Source organism: Palaemon carinicauda, chromosome 10 (assembly GCF_036898095.1).
Source record: "Palaemon carinicauda isolate YSFRI2023 chromosome 10, ASM3689809v2, whole genome shotgun sequence".
NCBI classification, from domain to species: domain Eukaryota; kingdom Metazoa; phylum Arthropoda; class Malacostraca; order Decapoda; family Palaemonidae; genus Palaemon; species Palaemon carinicauda.
The window spans coordinates 160174897-160192769 of NC_090734.1; the positions used below are offsets into that span (position 1 = coordinate 160174897).

The 17873-nt window shown below is 47.5% G+C and overlaps 1 protein-coding gene across 3 annotated transcripts in view; it reads left to right on the forward strand.

Moving 5' to 3' along the window:
- Positions 1-17873, forward strand: part of LOC137648922 (transcriptional repressor CTCF-like) — an 84988-nt gene that overhangs the window by 33441 nt on the left and 33674 nt on the right. For all 3 annotated transcript variants that reach the window (XM_068382113.1, XM_068382111.1, XM_068382112.1), the window contains exons 7-9: positions 4102-4271; positions 4668-4955; positions 5285-5423. In XM_068382113.1, coding sequence (XP_068238214.1) covers positions 4102-4271; positions 4668-4955; positions 5285-5423 — 597 coding nt within the window. The remainder of the gene's footprint in view (positions 1-4101; positions 4272-4667; positions 4956-5284; positions 5424-17873) is intronic.

A 17873-nucleotide genomic window follows, 5' to 3' on the forward strand; every position in this document is an offset into this window, starting at 1 on the left:
CTCAGTCAAGCAGAGCTTTCAGCCCTACCTTGGAACGTTTCCTAGTTCTCCTTTCCTCATTGACCCGTCTATAGTCCGAACGGTCGCCTCAGGATAAGTTCCATGTGGGGCGGTCCAAGTTCCGGTGGTTTCAGGCAACGTTTAACCGGACTTCCTGGCCCTTATGGGACCAGCGGAACTATTAGACCTGCAATGGGTGTTGACCTATGGAACCTCTTGATGGTAGTGGATATTCTCGTCCTTTCCCCACATTCTTGATGCTGTTCTCGGACTCGTCAAAGGAAAGGGGAGGGGGTGCATGTTCTGGTCCAGGCCTATGGTCAAGACCTGAAGGATACCTCTCCATCATTCAGGCAGGCTTAGGGGCCGTAGTCTGGCCCCTCTACAGGTCCTACAGCTCCTGCCGAGTCGCTCCGTGCGCGTCGACTTCATGATTCTGGCGTGTTCTAACCAGCAGGGGATGCATTTTCACACCTTCACATCTTGCAGTAGAGATACCGGGATGATTGAGATACTCTCAATGCCACCATAGGCTCTCTCATTCCAGGCAGAGAAATGTTCTCTCCGACTATCCGAGCAGAGCCTCGTAGAGAGAGTGTACCTGGGGGTCTTTGACCTTGAGTAACCAGCAAGTCCTGCTCTGGGGGACCTGATCGCGACAGCTTGGAACCTCAAGCTTCCGCTGTTCTTCCCCCCCAGTCTCAGACCCCGAGACTCTGGCAAGATGCATTCCGGTGATGGTGGGACAACTTCGATGCCTGCGTCTTCCCTCCTTTTTGTCTGTGGACAATGGGTCTCAACAAGACCAGGTTGTCTGTCAACCTTTCAATGGGAGAGCTCCGCTGGGACTATGCGCAGAACGGTTTCTGGAGCCTCTGCTTCCCCTGACGGAAGTCCCAGGAGAGCTTCTCCCACGGCGCAGACTACTCAAGCAACCACACTGCGTCATCTCTCCCGAACCGGGGCGTCGCTTCGGCTTCATGCCTCGAGACACTACGCCTCCTCCTCAAGAAGAGACAACCCGCTACAGTCGCGGTACGGAGGTCGCGTCATCTGCGATAGTCATCCGCAGGGGTCTTCCAGGCAAAGTGAAGAGTCTTCGGTGGTTGGTGCCGTGGGAGATATACCTCTTCCCTTGAGGCCTCTTCTCCAGCAATAACGGTCTTATTGCCTTTCGGCGGGAGGAAACTCCTTTCCGCTCTCGGCAATGAAGCCTGTCGCTCAGCCTTTCCCTGACCTCCCCCTGACCTTCAGGCTTAAAGGAATAACTTTTTCCTGCCCGCTGGATCTTTCCTCGCTCATGCGAAGCTACGATCGTCTCTGCCCTAGTCGGAGGAAGATCTCCAACTTGGAGCATGGCTCGGACTTTTTAGTCCCTTAAGAGATCTTCTCAAGACCCTTTACGACAGGCCTTAGATTGTATTCCGCCTTGGGTCTCCTGCTCACTCTGGCCACGGCCAGTGTGTAAGCAATCTTCTGGTCTCGTACAACTCCGCCCTTTCTAAGCAAGAGGGGAAGGCAACATTCAGGTTCGCTTCTGAGTTGTTGGCTAGACTCTGAATCTGGGGGTCCCGGCCCTTCGGTCCAATTCCTTCAAGATTTCGAGTCTCCATTCTGTGTCTGATGTCCCAAGACCTTCTCTTTCTTGCCAGTAAAGGAATCGAGAGGTTAGCTTTGGGAACAGCTGCAGTTTGTCCTCAGTTGCAGTCGATTTGGGAGCACAAGGAGCACACGGGGAGATATACCTCTTCCCTTGAGGCCTCTTCTCCAGCAATAACGGTCTTATTGCCTTTCGGCGGGAGGAAACTCCTTTCCGCTCTCGGCAATGAAGCCTGTCGCTCAGCCTTTCCCTGACCTTCCCCTGACCTTCAGGCTTAAAGGAATAACTTTTTCCTGCCCGCTGGATCTTTCCTCGCTCATGCGAAGCTACGATCGTCTCTGCCCTAGTCGGAGGAAGATCTCCAACTTGGAGCATGGTTCGGACTTTTTAGTCCCTTAAGAGATCTTCTCAAGACCCTTTACGACAGGCCTTAGATTGTATTCCGCCTTGGGTCTCCTGCTCACTCTGGCCACGGCCAGTGTGTAAGCAATCTTCTTGGTCTCGTACAACTCCGCCCTTTCTAAGCAAGAGGGGAAGGCAACATTCAGGTTCGCTTCTGAGTTGTTGGCTAGACTCAGAATCTGGGGGTCCCGGCCCTTCGGTCCAATTCCTTCAAGATTTCGAGTCTCCATTCTGTATCTGATGTCCCAAGACCTTCTCTTTCTTGCCAGTAAAGGAATCGAGAGGTTAGCTTTGGGAACAGCTGCAATTTGTCCTCAGTTGCAGCCGATTTGGGAGCACAAGGAGGACACGGGGTAGAGTCACCAGTATACCTCTTCAGTCCGGACTCAAGGACATTCATCTCGACCTGTCTCCAGACCCTCCCCGTCACGTCGCCCTACAGCACGATGTCGGATACATCGCAACGTCCCTCGCCTTCGAGTAATACTACTCTGTGACGCAGGTGCTACAAGCTGGAGTCTGGAAGCGTCTAATGACCTTCGCAGCCCGCTTCCTGCAGGGCGTGACCCACAGGAGTCTCGATACGTTTTCTATCACTCTGTGGTTTTAGTCTGCATGAACGAAAGAAGTATGTCTGGCCCTTATTTCTTTCTTCATCATCCCCTCTACTGGGAAGCAGCATCCTGGTTTCTGGATAGCTGACCTCGAACCTGTGCAGGTAAACCATGCTTCCTTGTGTTCCGAGTATTGAGTCAATACTGTCGCGTCCCCCATACCCTGACGAGGTGGTATTGGGAACGTCCTAACACAGAGTTCCTTCTGGAACTCCAGGTCAACTGCCTAGGACGGGTCACACTTCTTCCTTCACACACAAGCTTATGTAGGCCACACGGACTTGTGAGGTGCAGGGACTCCTTTTTTCAAGTGCGACTCACTCGGATTCTGAGTCCCCGGGTAAAGCCAAAGCCAGTATGGCTGGGGACTTTCCACCCTACCTAAGGGGTAAGTCACCCAATGTAAATAGCGTGGTTTGTATTTCGGTTACGGAACAAATGACAAATTCGAAGATAATTTGTATTTTTCCTAACCATACAAACCTTAGCTATTTACACATATTTGCCTGCCAGCCCTGTCCCCTAAGACAAGTCCTACCTCTAAGTGAAAGTGAGCATTCATCTGTGTGTGAGGGGGGAGGGGTAGCTAGCTACCACTTCCCTACCCCCCCGCTAACTAGCGAGGGGGTAATACACCCGCGTTAAATTCTAAGGGCTCGCCATTTCAGCTGCGCTAAAAGGTAAACCCAATGTAAATAGCTAAGGTTTGTATGGTTAGGAAAAATACAAATTATCTTCGAATTTGTCATATTAGAAAATAATTATACTGTAGACCTCACTGGCTGGCTAAAATTTGATACATCTGGCTGGTTTGAGAACTTAATTGGACAGCTTCGTACAGTGGCAAGGTAATTCCTAGTATGGTAAATTTCGTTTCCCTTTTCAAGTAGATTTCAGTCATTCTAATAAATTTAAAGAGTTAAATATAGGCTATGTGTTTCTGACACAACTCTTAACAAATGAAAATTGATATTAAGGAATGTCATGAAGTTTACGTCTTATATTTTCGAGAACTAAAGTTATGACATTAAAGACTTGACTATTTTCTGTAAACTTGACACTTGATATGAAAATAAGTCTCTTTTTAGTGATAAAGTGGTTTAAGAACACACGTTAGATTTAATAGAAAAGGGCTTATAAGAAAATCCAATGGGTGAAGATAGATAATCTTTACAATGATTAGGTTAGATTATTAATAATGATAGATCTAGCTTGGTAATTGGATAATTATGGCTTAGAAAAAAACCTTGTTAATTTTCATATCATTGGAAGTTGACAGGAATTGTTTGCTCTCATGTATGGCAAGATATTCAGACTTGTGGCAAAGAGTAAGAAGGTGAATGAAGAGAGTAGATGTTTAAATGAGGGTAGTAAGTTCCCCAAGTCTTTCGACCATATGTATGTTGGTGATAAAATAAGCTTAGTTCCCACCTTTAGGGTTAGTTCTTTATGTAATGGTTTGCCCCTTTTTTTTTTTACTTTCAGATATTTACTTTCGAGACATATGAAGTCCCATAGTGAAGAAAGGCCTCACAAGTGTTCTGTTTGTGAGCGAGGGTTCAAAACGCTAGCATCGCTGCAGAATCATGTGAATACACATACTGGTATCAAGCCTCATCGTTGCAAGTTTTGTGAGAGTACTTTCACGACTTCAGGTACGAAACGATATCGACAGGTTTATGCAACATCACAGAATTGTGCTATTAGGACTACTTGATATGTTGGCATATATTCAGTGCTAGTTTATTAATTATAGCAACTTTCAACTCCAGTGCATGTTGCTCTCTAGGTCCATTCAAGTTGATTTCATGTCTAACTTTCAATATAACAAATAATGATAAATTATAGCTCTGGTGGAAGTGATGCTGTTAGATATACTGAACCATATTGGAGTATTTGCATTGGGAACTGTTGAGGCTTCAAGTGTTATTAGTTTCATTTGTTATAGTCTTTTCATTAAAAGAAACTTGTATAATTTATGTGAAGTATATTGTTATAATTCTCTTTGGTGTCTTGACGTTTAAAATTAATAACCAAGCATGTAATTTCAGGGGAGTTGGTACGGCACGTGCGTTACATTCACACTCACGAAAAGCCCCACAAATGTTCAGACTGTGATTATGCCAGCGTAGAGTTATCTAAATTAAAGAGGCACATGAGATGTCACTCTGGTGAGAGGCCTTATCAGTGTCCTCACTGTACGTATGCTAGTCCCGATACCTTCAAGCTCAAGAGACACTTAAGAATACACACGGGGGAAAAGCCCTACGAATGTGAGACTTGCCATGCCCGATTCACCCAGTCAAATTCGTTGAAAGCACATAAGTTGATACACACTGGTGAGTTATGGTTTGTATTTATTTGCTGATTGGATAGGAGTTGATGTTTGCATTTTATGTTCACCTGTGTCATACAGAGTTATACAGAGTAGGATATTAGAACTGCAGTTCTTTTTTTATTTGATAACGTTAAGGAAAGATATTTATTTGAATGGTGTAAATTCTCTGAGTAATTAGTCTGAAATGTGTTAGCTGTCAATTTAACGGGAAAGTACGGATAGTAACTGAAATTATTAGGTCGTAAAGTAGACATCCAATGATATTGTCTCTTATCACCATATTTCTTTATGATTATTTATTATCTTGAACATTCTTTTACTTTTTATCAGGTAACAAACCCGTTTATGCCTGCGAGTTGTGTCCAACAACTTGTGGTCGTAAAACAGATCTCCGAATACACGTACAAAAGCTTCATACGTCAGATACACCGTTGAAATGTAAAAAGTGTGGGAAGGCCTTCCCTGATAGGTAAGTTGAGTAATACTTTTATTATTATTACTGAATGTTGAGGATAATAGGGAGGCAGATATTATTGCTGTTGCAGGTGTTGAGGTGCCGGTGATGGGAGATGAGAATGAGAGAGAGATTACAATAGATGATGTGAGGAGAGCACTAGATGAAACGAGAGTAGGAAAAGCATCTGGTATGGATGGTGGGAGAGCTGAGATGTTGAAGGAAGGGGGTGTGACTGTACTTGAATGGTTGGCGAGATTGTTTAATATGTGTTTGTTCCAACACGAATACTTACCACGAACTACTTTCTCAGGAGTTACCTGTAACCTCCTCTCTACCAACCAGAGTTTTGTGTAGTGTACCCCCCACCCCGTTTTCTAAGGAGACCTACCCCCGGCATTAAGGAATGTGCCCCGAGGGTAGGCTTATCGTAGGTCGATGTCCGCCCGGGTCAACAGCTTCAGTAAGTTCTCTGGTCGCTACGTGTAAACACGTCGCCCTCGTTCTCTATCGATCCTTTGTGTGCGTTCTGAGTGTCCCACGTGTTCCCCGCGTGGTAACTTGTGTTTTCCTGTGTACTTTTCCCGGGTGTTTCTGTGTGTTCACCTTCCACCCATGTGCTTACCCAGTGTATTCCTTGAATCCCTTCGTGCTTGTGTCTTGCGTGTGTGCATTATGGAGCAAATCCGCCGTTGTCCGGGGCCTAGGGCCGGTAAATCGTGTGGAGCAATCCTCTCCAAGCCTGAAGTGGACCCTCACTCCCTTTGCTCCTCCTGTGGGGGAAGGGTTTGTTCGTCAGCAGATACGTGCCCCGAGTGTGTAGGCTGGAGTGATATCCAGTGGGTACGTTACGGTACTAAAAAGAGAAAATCGGCGAAACATTCCCCCAGAAAAGCTAGCGTTACTTCGCCGCTACCATCACCCAGTGAGCGGTCCGATGGAGCCTCTGTTTCGCCGTCTCCTACACAGAGTAGGGGCCGAGGTAAGTCTGTCGTAGAGAAGGAACAAAGCGGCCTTCCCCAAGAGCCTGGTGAAAGTGCAGTGCCGGTTGCGGGCCCTTCTAGGGCTAGTGAAGAACCCAGTAGTGCGTCCGGAGAGTCGGCCCTTGTGCTCGTAGGGCTAGTGAAGAACCCAGTAGTGCGTCCGGAGAGTCGGCCCTTGTGCTCGGGGGGGCACGTGTCCTCCGATGACCCCTTGTGGGGTAGTAACGCGGTGTCTGTGTCTTCGCCGCCCTCATGGGCCTCTGCTTCAGGGTCTTCGGTAGGAGGAGACAACCAGAAGAAGTTACGATCTTCGGGTAATGATGCCTTCGGTTGGAGGCTTCCAAAGACACCAGGTAGGTCCCCGTTAAGAATGGTAGAGGGCCTGGACCCCTGGCTCCCTAGCATGGAGCGCCTTGAATCGTTCCCGGCCCCCCTCACGGAAGTCCCCGAAGATTTCCTTCAGCCGTCGACCTTGGGTACTCAACGCGTGAAGAAGTCCCCCGCAGTCCCCGCTACCGGCTGACATACGATAAGTACAGTGTCGTCGGGTTCGTCGGAAGATTATTTCTCGTCGGGGGAAGAAGTCAGGAGAAAACACCGTCGTCGGAGGGAGCGGTCCAGGAGCAGGCGTTCCCGTTCTAGGTCGCGCTCCAGGTACAGTAGGAAGCGCTCCCGCTCCCCAGGACGTAAGTATAAGAGGAGTAGGTCTTCTGATGGCGACTGGGTCTTCGTACCCCGGGACTCAAGGGTGCCTTGTTCCCCGGACCGCCGGTCTAGAGAGTTCTCGCCAAGGATGCCGTCCTCAAAACACGACCTTGACCCTCGCAACCAAGCTCACAGGAAGGACTCTACAGGAAGGCATAAGTCCTCGAAGCCTCCGGTTCACCCCGCTAAGCGGGGAGAAACGCGCTTCTTTTCGGGCGGCCTGGCCGAACCAGCCCAGCTGGTGCGGCCTTCGGGTCGGAAGGAACAGTTCCCGCTGCCGGGTCAGCCCACGGGAACCGCGTCCTCGGCACCCAGAGCCCTTGAGCGGATGAGAGTCCCCGCTGAATCGGCGATGCCTGCGTTAACCCAGGCCCCTGGTGCGGACGTCCCCGCCGATGAAGTCCAGTACCTCGGTAGGACGGCACCTTTGGCCCCAAGAGCTAGACGTCCAGTCGGTGTGCCCGGTAACCCAGCTCCCCGGCGCCAAGCCGAGACCTCGGCTGACGGAAGGGAGGGTTCACCAACGGAGGACTCGGCCTATAGGAGGATGGTTGGCCTTATCAGGAGGCACCACAAAATTGAGGAACCTACAGCTACAGACGAAGACTACTGGAGGTCAAGCCTGTTACGGATTATGCAGACCCCTACCCAACCTAAGACGTCTCTAGCGCTTCCTCTAGCCCGAGATCTGGTCCTAGGGCAGGAGTATGTGGACAAGGTGGTGGCTAGTAATGCCGAGGCCCCCAAAACCCAGAGTTCCTCAAAATTGCTCCAGGGCCTCAAAACTCAGGGCAAAGTATATGTGCCAGAGGGGCGTCGCCCAGGCCCCTGTAAAGTGGAATCATCCATTGATATCCTGAGTCAGGGCGTCTCAGAGGATAGAGCCTCTTCGGCCCCAGTCTGTTTCTCGCCAGCGGAGGCCTCCATGATGGAGGAAATGTCAAGGGATCTAGTGAATGTCTCCTCTTGGCTGGACTGGTGGGCTTCCACCTTAGTAGGAGTACAAGCCTCGTTCGACCCCGCGGACCCTGACCAGCAGAGCCTCCTGAGGGACCTTATTACCTCCGGGGGTAAAACCCTAAAATTTTTAACATACCAGTCGCTCGCCTTGACGGCTAACTGGGTACTCCGTAAGAGAGACACCGTACTGGCTAAGGTGTCCCGGAAGGTGCCAGACAGGGAAGCGCGGGCCATACGGAGCTTACCCTTGTGGGGAGAGTCTTTGTTTCCCCTGAAAGAGCTAGAGACCATCATGGAGAAGGTCTCGAAAAAGAAGGAGTCTAACAACCCCAGGCCTACGCCTTCTAGGAGACCGCCCTACAAGAGGTCCGTCTCGGATAGTGCTGCAACGGCCCAAGCCTCTCCCAGCACGACGAGGAGAGAGGCTCCCACTTCCTCCTGGTCCTCAACGCCTCAGCCCCCCCGTAGGGGAGCTCCAGCTTCCTCAAGCTCCTTCAGGTCGGGTTACTCTGCCTCTAGGAGAGGCCGTTCAGGCCGCTCCTCCAGAAGGAGATAGAGTGGGAGGCCCAATATCCCCGCCCAAGCCTCGGGTTGGGGGATGCCTCAGACTACATTGGCAAGCATGGAAGGCTCACGGAGCGGAGCCTTGGACAGTGTCCGTACTAAAGGAGGGCTACAGACTACCGTTCTTAGCGGAACCACCCCCTCTTATCCCGGTCAGCCGGGCGGAATGGCTAGCCTCCAGAGACCCGTTGAAGAAGACCGCCCTTCAAGAGGAGGTGTCCTCCATGTTAGAGAAGGGCGCCATGGAAGAAGTTCTTTTCCCAGGCCCGGGTTTCTACAGTCTGTTCCTAGTAGAAAAAGCGACGGGGGGGTGGAGACCGGTTATAGATCTGTCGGCTCTCAACAAGTTCATCAAGAAGACGGACTTCAAAATGGACACTCCGAAGTCAGTTCTGCTGTCCTTGTGGGAGAAAGATTACATGATGACCATAGACCTCAAGGACGCCTACTTCCAAATTCTGGTCACCCCTCGAGTCGAAAGTTTCTCCGGGTGAAATGGGGTTCCCAGATCCTGCAATTCAAGACCCTTTGCTTCGGATTGTCAACAGCGCCCCAGGTGTTCACGAGAGTCTTCACGACTGTCTCAGTGTGGGCTCACGAACAAGGCATTCGCCTCATCCGATACCTGGACGACTGGTTGCTTCTTTCCTCCTCGAAGGACCTCTTGGAAGAACAAGGGATGAAACTCCTCCAGTTTTACAAGGATCTGGGCATCGTAATCAACCCGGAAAAATCAAACCTATCCCCATCCACCAGAATGAACTACTTGGGAATGACTTTAGATACCATTCTGGGAAAAGCCTTCCCTTCGGCGGACAGAATAAACAACCTCCTGAATATCATTCGGCCGTTCCTGTCGGAGCGCCCCAGGAGAGCGAAAGACTGGCAGAAACTGGTAGGTCACCTGGTCTCATTGGAGAAACTAGTTCCCCAAGGGAGGGTAAGGCTCAGAGCCATTCAATGGAACCTGAAGAACCTCTGGTGCCAACTGGACTCACAACAAGTTCTAATCCCAGTTCTTCCAAACACGAGACCCTCCCTGGAATGGTGGCATTGCCGGTCGAACTCACTCAAGGGGATGCCCTTCGGGAGCGACCCCCCCCCCCCCCGAGTTACTACTGTTCACAGACGCCTCCAACCAAGGGTGGGGAGCCCATCTCCTTGACGAAACCGCACGAGGGACCTGGTTGGACGGAGAAAAGGAACTCCACATCAATGTCCTGGAGTTGAAGGCAGTCCAGAAGGCTTGCCTACACTTCGCAGATCTGCTAAAGGGAAACACCGTGGCGTTGATGTGCGACAACGCCACGGTAGTACATACATACATACATATACCAAAGGCACTTCCCCCAATTTTGGGGGGTAGCCGACATCAACAAGAAACAAAACAAAAAAGGGGACCTCTACTCTCTACGTTCCTCCAGCCTAACCAGGGACTCAGCCGAGTTCAGCTGGTACTGCTAGGGTGCCACAGCCCAACCTCCCACATTTCCACCACAGATGAAGCTTCATACTGCTGAGTCCCCTACTGCTGCTACCTCCGCGGTCATCTAAGGCACCGGAGGAAGCAGCAGGGCCTACCGGAACTGCGTCACAATCGCTCGCCATTCATTCCTATTCCTAGCACGCTCTCTTGCCTCTCTCACATCTATCCTCCTATCACCCAGAGCTTTCTTCACACCATCCATCCACCCAAACCTGGGCCTTCCTCTTGTACTTCTCCCATCAACTTTTGCATTCATCACCTTCTTTAGCAGACAGCCATTTTCCATTCTCTCAACATGGCCAAACCACCTCAACACATTCATATCCACTCTAGCCGCTAACTCATTTCTTACACCCGTTCTCACCCTCACCTCTTTGTTCCTAACCCTATCTACTCGGGATACACCAGCCATACTCCTCAGACACTTCATCTCAAACACATTCAATTTCTGTCTCTCCGTCACTTTCATTCCCCACAACTCCGATCCATACATCACAGTTGGTACAATCACTTTCTCATATAGAACTCTCTTTACATTCATGCCCAACCCTCTATTTTTTACTACTCCCTTAACTGCCCCCAACACTTTGCAACCTTCATTGACTCTCTGACGTACATCTGCTTCCACTCCACCATTTGCTGCAATAACAGACCCCAAGTACTTAAACTGATCCACCTCCTCAAGTAACTCGCCATTCAACATGACATTCAACCTTGCACCACCTTCCCTTCTCGTACATCTCATAACCTTACTCTTACCCACATTAACTCTCAACTTCCTTCTCTCACACACCCTTCCAAATTCTGTCACTAGTCGGTCAAGCTTCTCTTCTGTGTCTGCTACCAGTACAGTATCATCTGCAAACAACAACTGATTTACCTTCCATTCATGATCATTCTCGTCTACCAGTTGTAATCCTCGTCCAAGCACTCGAGCATTCACCTCTCTCACCACTCCATCAACATACAAGTTAAACAACCACGGCGACATCACACATCCCTGTCTCAGCCCCACTCTCACCGGAAACCAATCGCTCACTTCATTTCCTATTCTAACACATGCTTTACTACCTTTGTAGAAACTTTTCACTGCTTGCAACAACCTTCCACCAACTCCATATAACCTCATCACATTCCACATTGCTTCCCTATCAACTCTATAATATGCTTTCTCCAGATCCATAAACGCAACATACACCTCCTTACCTTTTGCTAAATATTTCTCGCATATCTGCCTAACTGTAAAAATCTGATTCATACAACCCCTACCTCTTCTAAAACCACCCTGTACTTCCAAGATTGCATTCTCTGTTTTATCCTTAATCCTATTAATCAGTACTCTACCATACACTTTTCCAACTACACTCAACAAACAAATACCTCTTGAATTACAACACTCATGCACATCTCCCTTACCCTTATATAGTGGTACAATACATGCACAGACCCAATCTACTGGTACCATTGACAACACAAAACACACATTAAACAATCTCATCAACCATTCAAGTACAGTCACACCCCCTTCCTTCAACATCTCAGCTTTCACACCATCCATACCAGATGCTTTTCCTACTCTCGTTTCATCTAGTGCTCTCCTCACTTCCTCTATTGTAATCTCTCTCTCATTCTCATCTCCCATCACTGGCACCTCAACACCTGGAACAGCAATTATATCTGCCTCCCTATCATCCTCAACATTCGGCAAACTTTCAAAATATTCCGCCCACCTTTTCCTTGCCTCCTCTCCTTTTAACAACCTTCCATTTCCATCTTTCACTGTCTCTTCAATTCTTGCGCCGGCCTTTCTTACTCTCTTCACTTCTTTCCAAAACTTCTTTTTATTCTCTTCATATGACTGACCCAGTCCCTGACCCCACCTCAGGTCAGCTTGAAATCGAAGGAATTGTGCGATCTCGCCATAAAAATTCTAGATTGGGCAGAAGAGAACCAAGTGGTGTTATTAGCGAGGTTCATTCCCGGGAAGAAAAACGTGCTGGCCGACGGTCTCAGCAGAGTGGGCCAGATAGTAGGGACAGAATGGTCCCTTCTTCCAGAAGTAGCCAAGCTCATCATCCAACGTTGGGGTTCCCCGGTGATGGACCTCTTTGCAACAAAACTCAACGCCCAACTCCCCGTATATTGCTCTCCTGTTCCAGACCTGAAAGCAGCCTTAGAAGATGCCTTTCAGCACAAGTGGGACAATCTAGATGTGTACGCTTTTCCCCCTTTTACATTGATAAGGCAAGTGCTCAACAGAGTAAGGACAGCCCGAAACCTAAAGATGACTTTGGTAGCACCCTGGTGGCCAGAGAGAGTGTGGTTCGCGGACCTAAAAGACCTGGCGAGTCAACCACCGTGGCCTCTGCCCGACAGGTCAGACCTTCTGCATCAACCTCATTTTCTCAGGCTCCACGACAACCCACTCTCCCTATGTCTTCACGCCTGGAGACTATCGAGTGGCTCCCGAAGAAAGAAGGATATTCTTCATCCACTGCTAAGAGAATGTCGCTATACCTGAGAAAGTCGTCAGCCGCGGTCTACCAGGCTAAGTGGGCCTCCTTCACGAAGTGGTACTCGGAAAAGCGCATTAAACCTCTTAAGGCCTGTCCCAGAAATAGCAGATTTTCTGGTGTTTCTTAGAGACAAGGTGGGAATGTCAATCCCAGCCATAAAAGGGGTTCGGGCCGCCTTAGGCCAAGTCTTCCTCCTGAAGGGCATCGACCTGGGGGCCTCGAGGCACATAGCGATGCTTGTCAAGAGTTTCGAGCAGTCCTGCCTCCCACAGACGAATAGGTTGCCCCAGTGGGACTTAGCCAAGGTCCTGAAGATGTTGTGTGGCCCCCCCTTTGAACCTTTAAAAGATATCATGGACAGAGATCTCACCCTCAAGGCCGTCTTCTTACTGGCCTTGGCGTCCGCTAAGAGAGTGGGTGAGATCCATGGTCTGTCATATGACGTTTCTCATTCGAAGGGGTGGAAAGAAGTATCCTTCAAGTTCGTTCCTTCTTTTGTGGCTAAGACTCAGAACCCAGCAGTCTGGGATCCGAGGTTCGAAGGTTTTTCAATACCTGCCATCCCTAGGACGAGTAATTCAGAGGATTTGAAATTATGCCCTGTACGGACAATTAGAAAAGACCTTGAAAGAACGGCTCATCTCCGCCCAGGCATCAAGAGCCTCTTCGTATCCACGGGTATTACTAAAAAGCAAGTGTCCAAGAACACCATTTCCTTCTGGTTGAGACAAGTTATTGCCAGAGCCTACAAGGAAGAAGGCATAGCAGTGCCAGGCACCCCCCGACTTCATGACATCAGGGGCCTGAGCACCTCCTTAGCCTTTGAGAAAAACATGGCAGTAGGTCAGATCCTGCGAGCAGGTACTTGGTCGAACCAGTCAACCTTTACTGCCCATTACCTCAAGGACTACTCGAGGAAGTCCTTAAACGGGTTCTCCATTGGAACAGTCATCTCCGCCCTCCAAGCGGTGTAACGGTAAAAGCCCCAGGCTCAATCACGGCTAGCAACCGGGAGACACAGGTGCGGCTTCCTTCCATCCTACCCAGTTGCTTCCTAGCCTCATCGGGGAGTACCAACTTATACCATTGGATAACACATTCTTCACGACTACGCTACTGGAAGAAGCATCAGAAGAAGTTTTTTCAAAGGGTGAGTACTTAGACACTAACGTGAACTCTTGTGTAGTTACCCTCTCATCCGTTTTGTAGGAGGTACCGTTATCCCTGGGCCTCTTGGCCTCCGCTTCCCGGGTCAGTGGGTCAGAATAGCACTCCCTCCTCCTAAAGTGTAAGTCTCCTAAAGAAAGTAGTTCGAGGTAAGTATTCGTGTTGGAACAACTCAAAAATTTTAAGTAATTTTTATTTTTCCTAACATACTTACCGAGAACTACTTTCGGGTAATGGCCCTCTCTTCCTTCCCCGAGTGCCTCTTCCCTTGCAAGCATTGTGCTAATCCAATAGAACTTACTGAAGCTGTTGACCCAGGCGGACATCGACCTACGATAAGCCTACCCTCGGGGCACATTCCTTAATGCTGGGGGTAGGCCTCCTTAGAAGACAGGGTGGGGGGTACACTACACAAAACTCTGGTCGGTAGAGAGGAGGTTACAGGTAACTCCTAAGAAAGTAGTTCTCGGTAGTATGTTAGGAAAAATAAAAATTACTTAAAATTTTTGATTTTGTGTTGTCAATGGTACCAGTAGATTGGGTTTGTGCATGTATTGTACCACTATATAATGGTAAGGGAGATGTGCATGAGTGTTGTAATTCAAGGGGTATTAGTTTTTTGAGTGTGGTGGGAAAAGTGTATGGTAGAGTACTGATTAATAGGATTAAGGATAAAACAGAGAATGCAATCTTAGAAGTATAGGGTGGTTTTAGAAGAGGTAGGGGTTGTATGAATCAGATTTTTACAGTTAGGCAGATATGCGAGAAATTTTTAGCAAAAGGTAAGGTGGTGTATGTTGCGTTTATGGATCTGGAAAAAGCGTATGATAGAGTTGATAGGGAAGCAATATGGAATGTGATGAGGTTATATGGAGTTGGTGGAAGGTTGTTGCAAGCAGTGAAAAGTTTCTACAAAGGTAGTAAAGCATGTGTTAGAATAGGAAATGAAGTGAGCGATTGGTTTCCGGTGAGAGTGGGGCTAAGACAGGGATGTGTGATGTCGCCGTGGTTGTTTAACTTGTATGATGATGAAGTGGTGAGACAGGTGAATGCTCGAGTGCTTGGACGAGGATTACAACTGGTAGACGAGAATGACCATGAATGGGAGGTAAAACATTTGTTGTTTGCAGATGATACTGTACTGGTAGCAGACACGGAAGAGAAGCTTGGCCGATTAGTGACAGAATTTAGAAGGGTGTGTGAGAGAAGGAAGTTGAGAGTTTGTGGGTAAGAGTAAAGTTATGAGATGTACGAGAAGGGAAGGTGGTGCGAGCTTGAATGTCTTGTTGAATGGAGAGTTACTTGAGGAGGTGGATCAGTTTTAAGTACTTGGGGTCTGTTGTTGCAGCAAATGGTGGAGTGGAAGCAGATGTACGACAGAGAGTGAATGAAGGATGCAAAGTGTTGGGGGCAGTTAAGGGAGTAGTAAGAAATAGAGGGTTGGGCATGAATGTAAAGAGAGTTCTGTATGAGAAAGTGATTGTACCAACTGTGATGTATGGATCGGAGTTGTGGGGAATAAAAGTGACGGAGAGACAGAAATTGAATGTGTTTGAGATGAAATGTCTAAGGAGTATGGCTGGTGTATCTCGAGTAGTTAGGGTCAGGAACGAAGTGGTGAGGGTGAGAACGGGTGTAAAAAATGAGTTAGCAGCTAGAGTGGATACGAATGTGTTGAGGTGGTTTGGCCATGTTGAGAGAATGGAAAATGGCTGTCTGCTAAAGAAGGTGATGAATGCAAGAGTTGATGGGAGAAGTACAAGAGGAAGGCCAAGGTTTGGGTGGATGGATGAAGTGAAGGAAGCTCTGGGTGATAGGAGGATAGATGTGAGAGAGGCAAGAGTGCGTGCTAGAAATAGGAATGAATGGCTAGCGATTGTGACGTAGTTCCAGTAGGCCCTGCTGCTTCCTCCGGTGCCTTGGATGACCGCGGAGGTAGCAGCAGTAGGGGATTCAGTGTTATGAAGCTTCAACTGTGGTAGATAACAGAGGAGGGTGGGCTGTGGCACCCCTAGCAGTACCAGCCGAACTCGGTTGAGTCCCTTGTCAGGCTGGGAGGAACGTAGAGAAGATATGTCCCCTTTTCTGTTTCATTTGTTTGATGTCGGCTACCCCCCCAAAATTGGGGGAAGTACCTTGGTATATGTATATAAGTATTATTACTAGCTAAGCTACAACCCTAGTTGGAAAAATCAAGATGCTATAAGCCCAAGGGCTCCAACAGGGAAAAATAGCCCAGTGAGAAAAGGAAATAAGGAAATAAATAAACGATATAAGAAGTAATGGACAATTAGAATAAAATATTTTAAAAACATTAACAACATTAAAACAGATATTTCATATGTAAACTATATAAAGACTTATGGCAGCCTGTTCAACATAAAAACATTTCCTGCAAGTTTTGAACTTTTGAAGTTCTACTGATTCAACTACCCGATTAGGAAGATCATTTCACAACTAGGTCACAGCTGGAAAAAAACTTGTAGAGTACTGTGTAGTACTAACCTAACCCACTCTTTGATAAAATACCAAAGAAATATTGCCTCCCTTGGTCAAGTGCCAGTGTTTCAATGTGCAATGCACGGGATCATTGGGAATGATGGTGACCAGCTAATTCAGGCTCTATTGAACTCATCACAGCGTCGACATCACCGAGAACCTATACTAATTAGGTGACGATACTGCTTGCATACTAAGTTGCGTCAAACTGCCATCTTTGTGTTGCCGAGCTGTCATGACATCCCGTGCTCGGTTCCAAGAAGTAAGAAAGTTGTCATCTACGATGTTAATTAACATTAATCAAGATATGATTTGGTTATCCATTATTTTTAGTAAAAGAGTTAACCTTTTATTAAACCCATTTATACTCAATTGAAGCTTAAACTTTTACTGTAGACACATCCTTACATATACGTAATTAAAACGATTAAAATAAAAATATTCATCAATGTACGTACTACTCGGCCATGCTACACTGTTGTCCAAACTATGTTTCAGTTTATTATGATAAAAAAGTACAGCTTTAATGAAACTAAACGGGTTTGATAAACACTGATGTTTCCCTTTTTTGTAGTGATGTTTCACTTGATGCAATTATACCTTCAGAGATCTTAGTGCTCAGAAGGTAGTCTTTCAAATATCTAGACCAAGTCCCTTTCAAAAGGGGCTTCTCCTTTTGATGACCTCCATTATCAAGAAAGCTGGCCAATTCCATCCTGAAACCCACGATGTGAGAAAAATTGATTTCTCATTGACGTTTTTCATTTTTTTTGCCATTAAGCAATTTCAGGATATCCAGAGCTTTACAGGTTGGTGTAGACTTAAGGTATTCATAAAACGCCACCTGAAACAATTCCAGGGGGTACAACATGCATGTGGGGTACTTGACTCATTTGTGACTCCTACGACGGGAAATTTGATAAAAGATGTGGCCTCACTAACCAGGTACCTCAGCAGAAGCATAATGACAGGCATCAAGATTCTTTCCTGAGGTTTTCCCCTTGTGAGGTGAATGTCAGACTTATTAGTTTTTCTTCTCGCCTATACACGCATGATCGAGTTGTTTACTTCGTGGTAGGCAGGTGTCCTTTGTGGTGCACAATTCTACTCGCCTGATGCTCTGGTTTTTGTCTTTGTTTTTCACCTTTGTATCTGCTTTGTCTTGTGATTAGATTAGTATTGCTTCTCAGTGATGATGTATCATCTATTTCCAGGTGATTTCAGCATTGGAGGTTCTGTGATGAGTTTAGTAGAGCCTGGTGAACTCATGGGTTTCCCTTATACACATCGAGCTAGGGCTTTGCACATTAAAATATTGGCCGAAAGCAGGGGAGACAATATTTCCTTTGTAATTCATGTCATATTTTCTGTTCTAGCCTTTTACAGGAGAGTCCTTGTAGGGTATACGGCAACTCCCCGAAAAATAGATTTTCCCCTCTCCAAAACTACTTTTTTGTGTAGCCTTATTACTTTACGAACCATAGCAAGCATTTGGTTTTGATCAGCCTGTGTAAAGGAGTTATTGGACTGTATAGCACAACCCCTATTTCTTAGACTCGGTCTATTTTTGAGGGTGTAGACAATT